The 15024-nt window shown below is 44.1% G+C and overlaps 1 protein-coding gene across 2 annotated transcripts; it reads right to left on the reverse strand.

Annotated features, from left to right (window-relative positions):
• Positions 1–740: 740 nt before the first annotated feature.
• Positions 741–14659, reverse strand: LOC122493690 (zinc finger protein 211-like). 2 transcript variants are annotated; one of them, XM_043598206.1, is made up of 4 exons: positions 12115–14659; positions 11527–11562; positions 10791–10920; positions 741–2857 (listed from the first exon to the last, which is right to left on the reverse strand). In XM_043598206.1, the coding sequence occupies exons 1-4, from the start codon at positions 12145–12147 to the stop codon at positions 1389–1391; spliced, it is 1668 nt and encodes a 555-aa protein (XP_043454141.1). In that variant the 5' UTR covers positions 12148–14659; the 3' UTR covers positions 741–1388. The 2 variants fall into 2 exon arrangements, with proteins under 2 accessions (XP_043454141.1, XP_043454142.1); XM_043598207.1 differs by having other exon boundaries at positions 10791–10917; positions 11524–11562.
• Between the last annotated feature and the right edge of the window lie 365 nt (positions 14660–15024).

Genomic DNA, 15024 nt, shown 5'->3' on the forward strand with positions numbered 1-15024 from the left:
TGCATGTACCTGGAGGTCCTGAGGATTTGTGCACACTAACACTGCAGATTCACAGTCATCGGAGCATTCTGATACAATTTTAGAAGGGGCATGTCCTGTCTCCTTAGCTGCAGTCCCCTCCACTGCAGTGTTTCTGTACCAATTACAGTTGCCCCAGGGCCCTGTATTCTTACCATGACACTAGCCTAGTGAATTCTGGGTATCAGGGCACATGGCTCCTTTGTAGGACTGGGGCAGAGAATTCCATCAACACTGAGCATTATGGGACATCCACCGTGAAAAAGAAAAACAATTCATGTTGTTCTCAGAAGCACTGGATGCTGTGAACTTCCTGACTCTTCAGTGTTCTGAGCCCACCAAAAAATCCTGATACCCAGTCCCCAAATTAAGACAAGGCCCTGCAGTCTTTCCTAGGAGACCTTGGGCAACAGCATAAATTAGGCCAAAGCTGGAAAGAGAGCTATATTCTTTCATCAAACTGTCATCTCTGAGGCACACAAAGTACTGGGAACCCCATGAAAGCGGTTCACTCCTTAATGCTGACAGAGCCCAGGTGTTTTCAAATCACCTCACGCAGTGCATAGAACCCCAAGATCAAAGGTGGCTTAAGCAATAGTGTTTTTTTTTTTAATGTTTTATTTAGTTTTGAGACAAAAGAGAGACAGAACATGAGCAGGGGAGGGGCAGAGAGAGAGGGAGACACAGAATCCGAAGCAGGCTCCAGGCTCTGAACTGTCAGCACAGAGCCTGATGTGGGGCTCGAACTCACAAACCGCGAGATCATGACCTGAGTCGAAGTCGGACGCTTAACCAACTGAGCCACCCAGGCGCCCCAGCAATAATGTCTTCATTATTGCAAAATCCAAAGCAGTATGAGGCAGGGAATTCCCAGGTTGGTGACTTGGAAGATAGGAAAATCCAAGGTGAGTGTCACACAAAACTAACACATTGAAAATACAGTCCTTCTCGGCAAGTTACTGGCAGAACTCAGATTGGGTCCACTGGGCCCAAACTGGGTCAGGGCCATGCCCTAACTTCTACAAGAGAAGAGAATGAAGACCCTATAAGGGCTAAGACTAATCATGATTTCCTCCAGCAAAGGGGGGAGCTTCCCTGAGCACACTGTGGTGGTAACTGATGCACACTGTGTGAACCTGCTGAGTGGTAGAGAGGACAAAACTCTCCCACAGAAACCGGCAGTGACATAAATCTGGCAAAAGCCCTGGACAGGTTAGAAAGTGTAACACAGCTCCTTATAGATTCTCACATACTTGGATCTCCCCACTATGAATTTTCAGACATATAGGCTTAAATTTGCCAGATGGCTTCTTCACAACTTCCCTCTTCCAGTGTAATTATCTAAAAGGAAACCACATGTCCCTGTACACCTAAGGCCTTTCTCTAGTATGGAATCTCTGGTGTTGAATGAAGTCAGATTTGGAGCTAAAGGATTTCCCACATTCTCTGCACTCAGTAGGCCTCTTGCCAGTGTGAACTCTCCGGTGTTGAATGAGGCTGGAGCTTTGGCTAAAGGATTTTCCGCATTCCCCACACTCATAAGGCCTTTCTCCAGTGTGAACTCTCAGGTGTTTGACAAGGTTAGATTTACAGCTAAAGGACTTTCCACATTCGCTGCACTCAATAGGCCTTTCTCCAGTGTGAACTCTCCAGTGGTTCTTGAGGTTGGAGCTATGGCTAAAAGATTTTCCACATTCCCCACACTCATAAGGCCTTTCTCCTGTGTGGACTTTCCGATGTGAACTGAAGCTGGAACTTTGCTTAAAGGATTTCCCACATTTAGTGCACTCATAAGGCCTTTCTCCAGTGTGAAGTCTTCTGTGGTGAATGAGGCTGGAGCTTCGGCTAAAGGATTTCCCACATTCGCCGCACTGATGAGGCCTTTCTCCAGTGTGAACTCTCCTGTGGTAAATGAGACTGAAGTTTTGGCTAAAGGACTTCCCACATTCACTGCACTCATAAGGCCTTTCTCCAGTGTGAACTCTCTGATGTTGAATGAGGTTGGACCTTTGACTGAAGGATTTTCCACATTCCCTGCACTCATAAGGTTTCTCTCTAGTGTGAACTTTCCTATGGCTATTGAGGCTGTAGCTTTGGCTAAAGGATTTCCCACATTCACTGCACTCATAGGGCCTTTCTCCGGTGTGAACCCTCCGATGTATAATGAAACTGGAGTAGTAGGTAAAGAATTTCCCACATTCACTGCATTCATAAGGTCTTTCTCCAGTGTGGACTTTCTGGTGCTGGATGAGGTTACATCTTCGGGTACAGGCTTTTCCACATTTGCCACATTCATAAAGCCCTTCTCTAGTGAGGACTCTCTGATCCTGAGCAAGTGTGTCTGTGCCGCTGAAGGCTTTCTTGCATTCTCCACAGTGGTGACGACTTTTTCCATTGTGAAAGATAGCCTCGCACTCATTGTTCAGCTTCTCCCCAGTGTGAGTGACCTGTTGTTGGAGAAATCCCATGCTGGTTAAGAAGTCCTTCCCTGTATCCTCACAGGTAAGGGGCTTCTCTGACACATGGACTGTACAGCTCTTTATAAACGAGGCTCTGTCCACATAACTTCTGAAGGGAACCTCTCTAGTGTGCTGCCCCTCGTACTGTTGAAGGTTGGCAGCTAAACAGAATTGTTTCCCACATGTATATGGTTTTTCCCCAGGATAAGTTTCCTGGTGCTCAGCCAAGCGCAGAATGTTTCTCAAGATCGGGCCGTGCATCTCAAAGGGCTGGGCCTTCTGGGGAGATGAATCTGCCTCAAGAGTCCTGATCTGTGACACTCCTACAGAAATGCTCTCTTCCAAAGGTACATCCTCATCGTCCACTCCGTGCCCACAACCTGAAAGCACAGAAGTGTTCTGATGAAGTACAAGTTGACATTACTGGGAAGGAGGAAGACCCATCACAAAGGTACATCTGACACACTAAAGAACCAGAATATAGAACTCTTTTCAGGCAAAGGAAGTTGGGATTAGGTTTTGGACACAGCTGCTTTGCACTACTGGAATGCCAAGGTCGAAGAATTGGGAAGGCCTCACTAGGCACAGCATATAAGGAAAGGGTTGGGCCAGGGGTGAAACATGTTCTACAACTTGTTCTACTGTCAATGTCTTTTAGCTGGATTACATCTACTGGGGACACGTGATGCTGTGCAGAGGTCTATGTCCATATGTAGGAAAATATGACTGTAAGAAAGTAACTGGTTTTCAAGAATTATTAAAAGATATGTGCATAATTTAGAATACGACAATGCTGGAAAGCACTGTGGAGAGAGGAGTGTGAAGAATGAGTGAGAAAAAAGGTCCAGAGAAGTAGGCATTAGTCCAGGACTGAAGAAAGAATAAAAATGACATCAGCAGGGGCGCCTGGGTGGCTCAGTCAGTCTGACTTCAGTTCAGGTCATGATCTCACAGCTCGTGAGTTCGAGCCCCACATCGGGCTCTATGCTGACAGCTGGGACCCTGGAGTCTGCTTTGGATTCTGTGTCTCCCTCTCTCTCTGCCCCTCCCCCACTCGCACTCTGTCTCTCTCGCTCTCAAAAATAAATAAAACATTTTTAAAAATGACATCAGCGAAGGTCAAGAATGGAGATGGTAAGATGGAAGTGAGTTGTGGCCACCAGCAATGGCACCAAAACACAAGTCAAATATGATAGGTTCTTGGTGTCATCTGAACACAGCTCTTATATCACACTCTCCCCCAGCTGTCATTCAACTGAGTCAGGCCCTCTCTGGGCCCATCTCATGGAGACTGGAGCTATGTCCATCCTGGGAAGCACAGAGGACTCCTCCCCTAGCCCCAGCTGAGTAAGAGACCTGGAAGAGCCCAGCAAGAGACCTGGAAGGTCCAAATCCTAAGGGAAAGACAGGACGGGTCAGTGGCCAATACTGGCCTGGAACAACTCGGCACACAACTGGTCGGGAAAGATACTACAAAAAGTACCTGCAGGCCCAGCTAGAGGGAAGATGGTGGGACAACAAGCACCAGGAACCTGTCTCTTCACTGGACCACAAAGGCACTGACAGAATCAATCTGATATAATTATTGCAACTCTAGAGTCTACTGAAGGCTTACAATATGCTAAGTTGCTTTAATTGCTCAATCTCAGCTCTTAGCATTGTATAGGTTATCCACCTCCCAACTCCTCCAGCTCTGAGCCCCAGAGCAGGCAGCCACACACATATTCTGCAGCAGCTTGCTAGAGCCAGGGTGGGCAATAGGGACCCCTTCCTCCAGGCACCACAGATCTGTGCCCAAACTGCTTCTAATGACTGGAGGTGTGACGACAGATGGGCAGCCATTGTTGCAAAGCCTCTCCCTCACTGGCTAAAATGATTTTACAGGGGATTTAAAGGACAGACATCTATCCCCTCTACTCCCCTCCCTTCATCATGTTTCTCTTATTCCCCTTTTGGGAAGCAAAAATTCATGGACTAGGATGTTCAAAATCAATCACATATATGTGGGAATACAGAAAATCATCATACATGCCCAGGGAAAGGCACAGTCTCAGAAAAAAACAGAGAAGACCTTAAGTTTATACCTCAGACTGATCTCCAGCACAGCACCCCACAACCATTAAACAAACAAAAAGCAACCTCCAAATGTCCAGTTTTTAACAACAATAACAAATCACATGACACACAAAGCAACAGGAAAGTTTAGCACATTCTAAGGGAAAAAAAATTCAAGAGAAATTGTCCTTGAGAAAGACCACATTGTGTACTTATTAGACAAAGACTTTAATTTTTTTTGATGTTTTTATTATTAACTTTTTTTTTTTCAACGTTTATTTATTTTTTTGGGACAGAGAGAGACAGAGCATGAACGGGGGAGGGGCAGAGAGAGAGGGAGACACAGAATCGGAAACAGGCTCCAGGCTCTGAGCCATCAGCCCAGAGCCTGACGCGGGGCTCGAACTCACGGACCTCAAGATCGTGACCTGGCTGAAGTCGGACGCCCAACCGACTGCGCCACCCAGGCGCCCCTTTATTATTAACTTTTGACAGAGAGAAAAGAGAGAGAGAGAGAGAGAGAGAGAGAGAGAGAGAGCAAGCACACACAAGCAGGGGAAAGGCAGAGAAAGATGGAGACACAGAATCCAAAGCAGGCTCCAGGCTCTGAACTGTCAGCACAGCGCCTGACACAGAGCTTGAGCCCATGAACCACAAGATCATGACCTGAGCCAAAGTCGGATGCTTAACCGACTGAGCCACCCAGGTGCCACAATTAGACAAAGACTTCAAGACAACTGTCTAAAAGATGCTCAAAGAGCTAAAAAAAAAAAAAAATGTGGACGTCAAGAAAATGTTGCATGACCAAAACAGAAATATTAATAGAGATAGGGAACATAAAAAACAATCAAAAAGATATTCTGGGACTTAAAAGTAGAATAACTGAATGAAAGAAGTCACTAGAGGGATACAAAAGCAGCTCTGAGTGGGCAGAAGAAACAATCAGTGAACCTGAAGATAGTGAATCTGAGGAAAAGAAAGAAAAAGCATCGACCAGGAGTGAACAGAACAAAAGAACCTGTGGGATGCCATCACTAGACCAATATATGCAATGCATTAGTCTAGAAGAAAAAGAGAGAAACGAAAGGACACAGAGCTTATTTGAAGAAATAATCCCTGAAAACTTCCCAAATCTGATGGAAGAGACAAATATTAACATCTGAGAGGCTCAGTGAACTCCGACCAGGATAAACTCTAAGGCTCACACTTGGCTCATTATAAACAAAGTGTCAAAAGCCAAAGGCAAAGAGAGAATCTTAAAAGCAGCAATATAGAAGTGATTATCACATACAAGGGATCGCCAATAAGATGATCAAATTTCTAATCAGAATCCACTGAGGCCAGAGGCAGTGGGTTGCTGTATTCAAGTGTTGAAATAAAAAGTGGTCAACCAGAATTCTATAACCAGCAAAACATCCTCCAAAAATGACACAGTAATTGAGACCTTGCAGATACATAAAAGCCAAGGGAGTTCTTTACTACTAGATGTGTCCTGCAAGAAATGCTAGAGGTGGTCCTTCAGGTTGAAATGAAAGGACACTAGATGGTAACTCGAAGCCATCTGACCAAATCAAGATCTCTGTTAAATTAAATACAGACAATTACAAAAGCTAACTGTGTTGTAACTTAACATTTAAGAGATTAATCCATACATAATAATTACTGGTCTAAATTTTTGGACATACAACATATAAAGATGTAATTCTGTGACATCAACAACTACCAGGGACAAATCTGTATAGAAGATTGAAGCTAAGCTGACATAAATTCATACTCTGTGTTATAATTTTAGCACATTAGATATAACCCCACGGTTAACTAAAAGAGAGAGAGAGAGAGAGAGAGAGGTCCAGAAAGTACACACACACACACACAAAACACCCAAATTAAAATATTTCACTACAAAAATATCATCTGAACAGAAAAGAGAGTAATGGAGGAAATGAGGGACAAAAAAGCTATAAGGCATACAGAAAACAAACAGCAGAATGACAGAGGTCCCTCCTCATCAGTAATTACTATAAATCTAAATAGATTACACTCTGCAAACAAAAGACAAAATTGGTAGAATGGATAAGAACATGATCCAACTATATGCTGCTCGTAAGACACCCACTTTACACACAAAGACATGAATAAAGGTTGAAAGTGAAACCTTGGAAAAACACATTCCATGTGAACAGTAATCCAAAGACAGTAGGGGTGGCTATACCAATACCAGAAATAGAGACTTTACATCGAAAATGGTTGTAAGACAAAGAAAGACACTGTATTAATAAAAGACTCAATACGTAAGAAAATATAATAGGGGCTCCTGGGTGGTTCAGTTGGTTAAGCGTCTGACTTCGGCTCAGGTCATGATCTCACGGTCTGTGAGTTCGAGCCACGTGTCAGCACAGAGCTGCTGCCTGCTGAGATGCAGCACAGAGCACGAAGCCTGCTCCGGATTCTGTCTCCCTCTCTCTGCCCCTCCCCCGCTCACACCTCTGTCTCTTTCTCTCTCTCAAAAGTAAGTAAACATTAAAAAAATTTTTTTAAAGAAAATAAAACACAAATATGTAACAATTATAAACATTTATGTACCTATGACCAAATAAAGATCTCTGCTAAATTACAGACCATCAAAACCTATGAAGCAAAAACTGACACTTGACAAGAGAAATAGACAGTTCTAAAATAATAGTTGGAGACATTAATGCCCACTCTCGATAATATAGAATAAACACACAGAAGTAAGGAGATAGAGGACGTGAACAACACCATAAACCAACTAGATCTAGCAGAATATACAGAATGCACTACCCAAGAGCGATAGAATATACATTCTTCTCAACTGCACAGGGGGCATTTTCCAGGATAAACCATATGCTCAGCTGCAAATTAAGTGTCATTGGATTTAAAAAGACAGAAATCACACAAAGCATCTTTTCAACCACAATGGGATAAAGTTAGAAATCAAAAACTGAAGTAAAACTGGAAAATTCACTAACCTATGGAAATTACATCATTTTTAAACAACCAATGGGTCAAAGAAGAATCACAAGGGAAATCAGAAAATATGCAGAGACAAATGAAAATGGAAACACAGTATTAGCAAAAATTATGTGAAGCAGCAAAAGCAGCACTAAGAGGGAAATTTATAGCTACAAACACTTATATTAAAAAAGCAGAAAGGGGCACCTGGGTGGCTCAGTTGGTTAAGCATCCCACTTTGGCTCAGGTCGTGATCTCACAGCTTGTGGGTTCAAGCCCTGTGTCAGGTTCTGTGCTGACAACTCGGAGCCTGGAGCCTGCTTCTGACTCTGTCTCTCTCTCTCCTTCTCTCTCTGCCCCTCCCCCACTAGCTCACATGCTCTCTCTCTCTTAAAAAAATACACTTAAAAAAAAAAAAGATCTCAAATCAACAGCCTAACTTTACAACTTAAAGATCTACAAAAGAGCAAAGAAACCCAATGCTAGCAGAAAAAAAAAAGAAATAATAAAGATTAGAGCTGAGATAAATAGAGATAAGAAACACACAAAAGAAAAAAAAAATTGACAAAACTGAAAGCTGGTTCTTTCAAAATGCTGTCAAAATTGACAAAAGGGGCACGTGGCTGGCTCAGGTGGAGCAAGTGACTTTTGACCTCAGGGTTGTGAGTTTGAGCTCTATGCTCGGTTTAGAGATTACTTAAAAATAAAATCTCAGTGGCGCCTGGGTGGGTCAGTTGGTTAAGCATCTGACTCTTGATTTTGGCTCAGGTCCTGATCTCACAGTTCATGAGATCAAGCCCCGCATTGGGCTCTGTACTGATAACAAGAAACCTGCTTGAGATTTTTTCTCTCCCTCGCTCTCCACCCCTCCCCCACTCTCTCTCTCAAAATAAATAAATAAACTTAAAAAAAAATAACTAAATAAATAAAATCTTTAAAAGTTGACAAACTTGGGGCGCCTGGGTGGCGCAGTCGGTTAAGCGTCCGACTTCAGCCAGGTCACGATCTCGCGCTCCGTGAGTTCGAGCCCCACGTCAGGCTCTGGGCTGATGGCTCAGAGCCTGGAGCCTGTTTCCGATTCTGTGTCTCCCTCTCTCTCTGCCCCACCCCCGTTCATGCTCTGTCTCTCTCTGTCCCAAAAATAAATGATGAAAAAAAAAATTAAAAAAAAAAAAAAAAAAAGTTGACAAACTTTACCCTAGAATGGCAAAAAAGAAAGAAAAAAAAAGACTGAAAATAGTAAAATAAAAAATTATCATGGGGACATTATTACCAGTTCAACAGGAATAAAATAGATTATAAAAGAGTACTAGTAAGGAGACTGAATCACTAAGCAAAAACCTCCTGACAAAGAAAAGTCCTGGACTTGATGGCTTCACTGGTGAGTTCTACCAACCACACTTAATGAAGAAATAACACCTATCTTTATCAAAAACAGACAAAGTCACTTCAAGGAAACTACAGACCAATATAATTGATTCATCAATGCAAAAAAAATCATTAACAAAATACTAGCAAACTGAATTCAGCAGCACAGTAAAGGATTATACACCACAACCTACTGGGACTTATTTCTAGAATGAAAGGATGGTTCAACATACGAAAATTAATCATTAAAATACATCCTATTACAGAATGAGGAAAAAATTATATGATCATCTCAACTGATGCACAAAAAGCATCTATCAAAATTTTACGACGCAAACAGTCAGCAAACTAAGAACAGAAGAAAACTACCTTACCGTAATAAAAGAAAAAGATTAAAACCCATGGCTAATATGGTGAATGCTCTTCCTCCAAGATCAGGAAGAAGAAAATTATACAAAATGGTATTGGAAGTTCTAGACAGAAGGGGAAAAAAAAAGAGGAAAGTCATCCAAAAGGAAAGGAAGAAGTAAAATTATCTTTGCTTATGAGTACATTATACACAGAAAACTAGGCCTAAAGGTTTAAAAAATGTTCAGAATAAATGAATTCAACAAAACAACAGGACACAAATAGAACATAAAAAAATCCAGCTGTATTTCTATACACTAACAATAAACAATCTAAAAAGGATACTAAGAAAACAATTCCACTTATAATAGTATCAAAAGAATAACATACTTAGAAATTAACTAAACCAAGTAAGTAAAAAATTTGAACACAATAAAGTACAAAACACTGGTAAAAGAAATTAAAGAAAATATTAATAAATGGGAATACATCCATGTTTATGGATTAAAGACTTAATACTGTTAAGATGTCAAATACTACTCAAAACCATCTACAGAGTCAATGCAATCCCTATCAAAATTCCAGGTTTTTTTGTAGTAATGGAAAAATTCATATGGAGCGATGCCTGGATGGCTCAGTTAAGTTTCTGACTCTTGATTTCAGCTCAGGTCATGATCTCACGGTTTGTGACTTTGAGCCCGGCACGGGACTCTGTGCTGACAGCACGGAGCTTACTTGGGATTCTCTCTCCCCCTCTCTCTGCCCCTCCCCCACTCACACCCTAACTCTCTCTCTCTCAAATAAATAAATAAAAACTTTTCAAAATAAACAAAAAAGAAAAAAAAATCTCAAGGACACCAAACAGCCAAAACAATCTTAAAAAAGACTAAAGTTGGCAGAGTCATACTTCTTAATTAAAATTTTACTGCATAGCTACAGTAGTCAAAACAGTGTGATACTGGCATAAAGACAAATACAGTCCAATGGAATAAACACTCCAGAAATAAACTCTTGCACATATGGTCAACCGATTTTCCACAAGGAGGCCAAGGCCATTCTAGACCATTCAGTGGGGAAGATCCATGAGGCTACCATCAAAACTACTGATCCTTGGGGCGCCTGGGTGGCGCAGTCGGTTAAGCGTCCGACTTCAGCCAGGTCACGATCTCGCAGTCCGGGAGTTCGAGCCCCGCGTCAGGCTCTGGACTGATGGCTCAGAGCCTGGAGCCTGTTTCCGATTCTGTGTCTCCCTCTCTCTCTGCCCCTCCCCCGTTCATGCTCTGTCTCTCTCTGTCCCAAAAATAAATAAACGTTGAAAAAAAAAAAAAATTTTTTTAAAAAAAACTACTGATCCTGAATCCTTCCCTGTGAGGGTTTAAAGCAGCAGGTATTGGGGCAATAAAGGAAGAGAAATGGGTATGCACTCAGTCCAGCTCTAGTAACCACAGCACCCAGCCAGGGAATCGGGAAGGCCCAGTACCCATCGTTCAGATGCGAGACCAAGCTGCGCTTGGAAGGGAGAAAGGCAGGGCCCCGCCTACGGCACAGGGGTGGGTGTGAGGGCCTTACCTAGTGAGGATGTGAGCGCAAAGTTCTCCAGCATCACATCGTGGTACAGGCATCTCTGATCCTCATCCAGGAGATCCCACTCCTCCCAGGAGAAATATAGGGCCACGTCCTCAAAAGTAACACTTCCCTGCCAAGATAGAGACAGATGAACCACAAACAGCCTCACTCCTGCAGACCCATAATCTCCATCCCAACACATTTATCCCATGTTCACCCTCCTCCCAAGATCCACAATGAGACGAGATACCAGACTCTGGGATCACTGCTGTCTGCTTCTTCCTTATACTCCCACTAATCGCTGTGTTCACTCTGCGCCCCACTCTGCAAGTGTGTTAAGCTGGAGTGTGTTAAGACCTAGATTAGACGCCAGACCTTCCATCTCCTCCAGATAGATGTCTAACTTCGCAGGCAGTCATTCCAAGCTTGACTGGCGGCCTGCCACGCTTGGCTCTCACCAGAAAGAAAGGAGGAGCCTAATTCCCCGAGCCTCACCTCCAAGCAGTTCCACATCATGACACCTGTTTCGTAACGAGCTTCCGCATCTCTTTCCTTGGATGGCCCCGTATGGGAATCTCACCATATAAACCCCGGCCTAGGCGCCACCCTGAGCTAGAATTCTTCAGGGTCCCCAACCCAAGGGCTGGGGGAATGGCAGGTGAAGAGTCACAGGACACCACAGATCTGGACCAAATGTGCGGCAGGGCCAGTGAGGGACTGATACACCTGCACTTAGCTGTGGAGGCTCCCAGAGCACTTCTGCAACCACGGAAACCTGTGGGAAGAGGCGAGTCTTTGAGGGACGGAACCCTGGCGATTTTCCGGGGGGCGGGGGGGGCTTCCTATCCCGGGCTGACTGGTCGGCTTCTGGGCCGGCTCTCGCCGGCTGTGTGTCCTCGGAAAAAGACCTCCCTCTGCCTCAGTGCCCTCCTCGCCCCCTACAACCCGTTCTACTGAGCAGACGTTGGAGAACATCTCGAACCCACGTCTCTCTTTTCCTCGCGATTCTCCATTGCTCTCAGGGCTCTAGGAAAGGAGCTTCAACCCCACAGCCCGCCACTCAACCCAAACCGTCTCCTGCGGCAGCAGGATGGACCCCAGGTTTCCGGGTGTTTCCGTTCAAACCCCCTGCAGCCCTTCCCAGGCAGCCCGCTCCAGCACCCCGTCACGCCGGCGCTCAGACACGGGGCCCCCGCCCGCGAGCGCCTCCCCCGCCCGAACACGGGGACCCGGGCCGCAGGGACGCGAGCAGGAGCCCCGCGCTCGGGCCTGGAGGGTCTGGGTTGGGGGGGGGGGGGCGGGGAGGGTCCGGGGGCCGCGCGTTTACCTCAGCCGGGTCCCTGCGCGCGGCCGCCGCCATCGGACTCTGTGGGCGAAGTGAAGAGATGACAGCTGAGCGACCCGGACGGTCACGGGCTCCGCAGTGTCCAGGCCGGGCTCGCAGGCAGCGAAGTCCCCGACCCCAGATCAGCCTCCCTACAGCGGGGACGAAGCCTCCTCTCGTGCCTCCTGTGTCGGTCGCCTGGGTCCCAAGCCGGTGTTCCGCACCTTCCGACCGAGCCCGGAGACCCCAGAACCGCTAAAACGACCGCCACGGAAAAGGCGGAAGTCCCGCCTCAAGGCGCTACGCCCTGCCGGAAGTGTCCCTTTTCTGGACTTTCATTGGGCTATTGCCCCTGCCGTTCAAAGCAGAGTTTTCAGGGTAATGTAGTCCCAACGGCAGGGGTTGCCGAACCCCAGAAATCTCGGAGAAGGGGTCAAGCAGCGTCGCGAGGCCTCTGGGAAGTGACACCCCCCCCCCCTATACTTCTAAGGTTGAGGAGCGACTTCATTTCTTCTTAACAGTGGCAGGCCAATTCCTGGGAGCGTGAACTGCACTTTAAGGTCAGGGCTACCGATCCCTGAAGTGTTTCCACGTTATTTCAGACTCTACGAAGGCAACTCTAGTGATCATCGCTGGTAGCTGGAAGCGAGGAAACATTATCTTACTGCTCTTTACATGCCTGCAGCCTGAGGTGGGAAGGTCATTCTTGTGAGCTTCACTGGCTTGGGTCAGGGACAAAAAACAAAAAGACACACAGGACCAGGACAGAGAAAATAGAGGAAGGGTACTGGGCAGCTCTGAAGCCGGTTATCCTAGTGGGCTCTGGGCCTCTGGTCCGTGGTCCCTTCTTCCTGTTAATCAGTGCTTGTGCCCAGCTCAATGAGAAACACTTTTATCTACAAAACATAAAACTTTTATACATGCACATTTCCCCCAATACACATTTACATTATTAATGCATAAAATATTAACTATTGTTTATTAAGGAGCACTACTGTATGTACATTTATAAAATAAAAGTGGAAAGTCTATGATAATTCTACCTCCTGGAGAAACGCAATGTTTGCAGGATGGTATCCTTTTAGAATTTTGTTTGCACATGGATACACCCCTCTGTGTGCCTATGCATTCCTATGTATTCCTACAAGTTGTCATACTTTGTGCATAAACCTGAGGCTTGCTTTGCTTAGTTAACAAGTTGTTCTTGTTCACCATTATATCATTGATTCTAGAAGAATACTTTGTACCTGATAATCACCTAATTATATAGATATAGATATAGATATAGATATAGATATAGATATAGATATAGATAGATATAATCGATCCACTTGCAGAAGTCAGAACAGAAGAGTTTAACTGGATTAGGAAAAAATTTTCTGGTGCAGAAGTCAAAGAAGAACAGAGAGACATGGGTGTCACTGCTAATGAGCACAAAGGGGCTGAATGCTGGGAAACATAAAGCTGTCGGCACAGAGGTGTCCACCAGCCACTGCTTTCGATTCACAATTAAAGTCAAAATGGAAGAAAGACAATAAAAGCCACCCAGAAAGCGGGTCATTCTGAGAGAAACCCCTCTGGACACTCTGTAAATAGAACACAGGTTTACATCCAGCATCATCCAGGAAATATTTCAATCCAAAAGCTGCCGTTGTCTGTGAGATCCTTCTGGAGAAAAGAGTCAGTCTTTGGCTCTTAGTCTTGTTGGCTAAGACTAGTTGGTTGACAATCTGAGCTGTGGTCTCAACTTGTATCCAGTGAGCAAAGTGAAGTTATAAAGGCAAAGGAGGGCAGAACTTCCCAGCATCCCAGCTCCAGTCTGAGGAAGATAATTCCCATCTCCAAGTTGGCATGTCCAGCACCTTCATATCCAGAAGATACTGATTTTAATTTGAGACAGAAATGAATGGATAGAGATAAAACAATAACAACAACAACAACAACAAACATGTTTCTGCTCAGCTGTATCTACTGTTTTACTATGTAACACACACATTTCCCCTCTTTCAGTAATACGTTTTCTTACTTTAAATGGATTTTAAGAATATGTGCTTATGGGTGTGGTGGTTAAGGTTTATAGTAGAATCAATTTAAATGTCCCTATAAAGGACGCTGTTTGAATAAATGAACCATTCATACAATATATTTCCTTAGAGCTGTAAATCAAATGAAGATTATTTCCACCATGTCTGAAGTTACGTGCAGGGAAAAAGGGCAGGTGGGTTAGACGGTTTTTAGTATTCTACAATTGTTTTGATGACTGTGAAGGAATAAGAATATAAATAAGTATATACACATTATTTATACAACTGCATTAAAACTTAAAGAATGAATTAGAAACATAAGAATGATGATATAGAGGGGCAGAGATGAAATAGTATGAAGGGACATAAATCAAAACTAGACATAACTGAATTTAGTTATAGGTTTGACTTTTGGACGAATACAAATACTTTTACATATTATATCAAAATGAAATTGAAACAATCATATTCAATGACAAATGTGAGACAAGATACATAAAGCAGACCATGTAATAAATGTATAATCCATCTGAACAAAATATTAATACTTCAAGTACATTAAAAAGTACACTTTAGGGGCGCCTGGGTGGCTCAGTCGGTTAAGCGTCCGACTTCAGCTCAGGTCATGATCTCACGGTCCGTGAGTTCGAGCCCCGCGTCTGGCTCTGTGCTGACAGCTCGGAGCCTGGAGCCTGCTTCAGATTCTGTGTCTCCCTCTCTCTCTGACCCTCCCCTGTTCATGCTCTGTCTCAAAAATAAATTAAAAAAACATTTAAAAAATTTTTTAAAAAAGTACACTTTAAAAAAAGTTTATTGGGGCGCCTGGGTGGCTCAGTCCATTAAGCAACCAGCTTTGGCTCAGGTCATGATCTCACAGTTTTTGAGTTCA

Source organism: Prionailurus bengalensis, chromosome E2, assembly GCF_016509475.1.
Source record: "Prionailurus bengalensis isolate Pbe53 chromosome E2, Fcat_Pben_1.1_paternal_pri, whole genome shotgun sequence".
NCBI classification, from domain to species: Eukaryota; Metazoa; Chordata; class Mammalia; order Carnivora; family Felidae; genus Prionailurus; species Prionailurus bengalensis.

Bases quoted from the DNA above. Each gene is read 5' to 3' on its own strand.
- LOC122493690 (XM_043598206.1), bottom strand. From the start codon at position 12,147: ATGGCGGCGGCCGCGCGCAGGGACCCGGCTGAG. The intron at 11,563-12,114 runs GTAAACGCGCGG...CTCTTCCCACAG, and splicing joins CGCGCAGGGACCCGGCTGAG to GTTTCCGTGGTTGCAGAAGT. The intron at 2,858-10,790 runs GTAAGGCCCTCA...CTGTGCTTTCAG, and splicing joins TGCGCTCACATCCTCACTAG to GTTGTGGGCACGGAGTGGAC.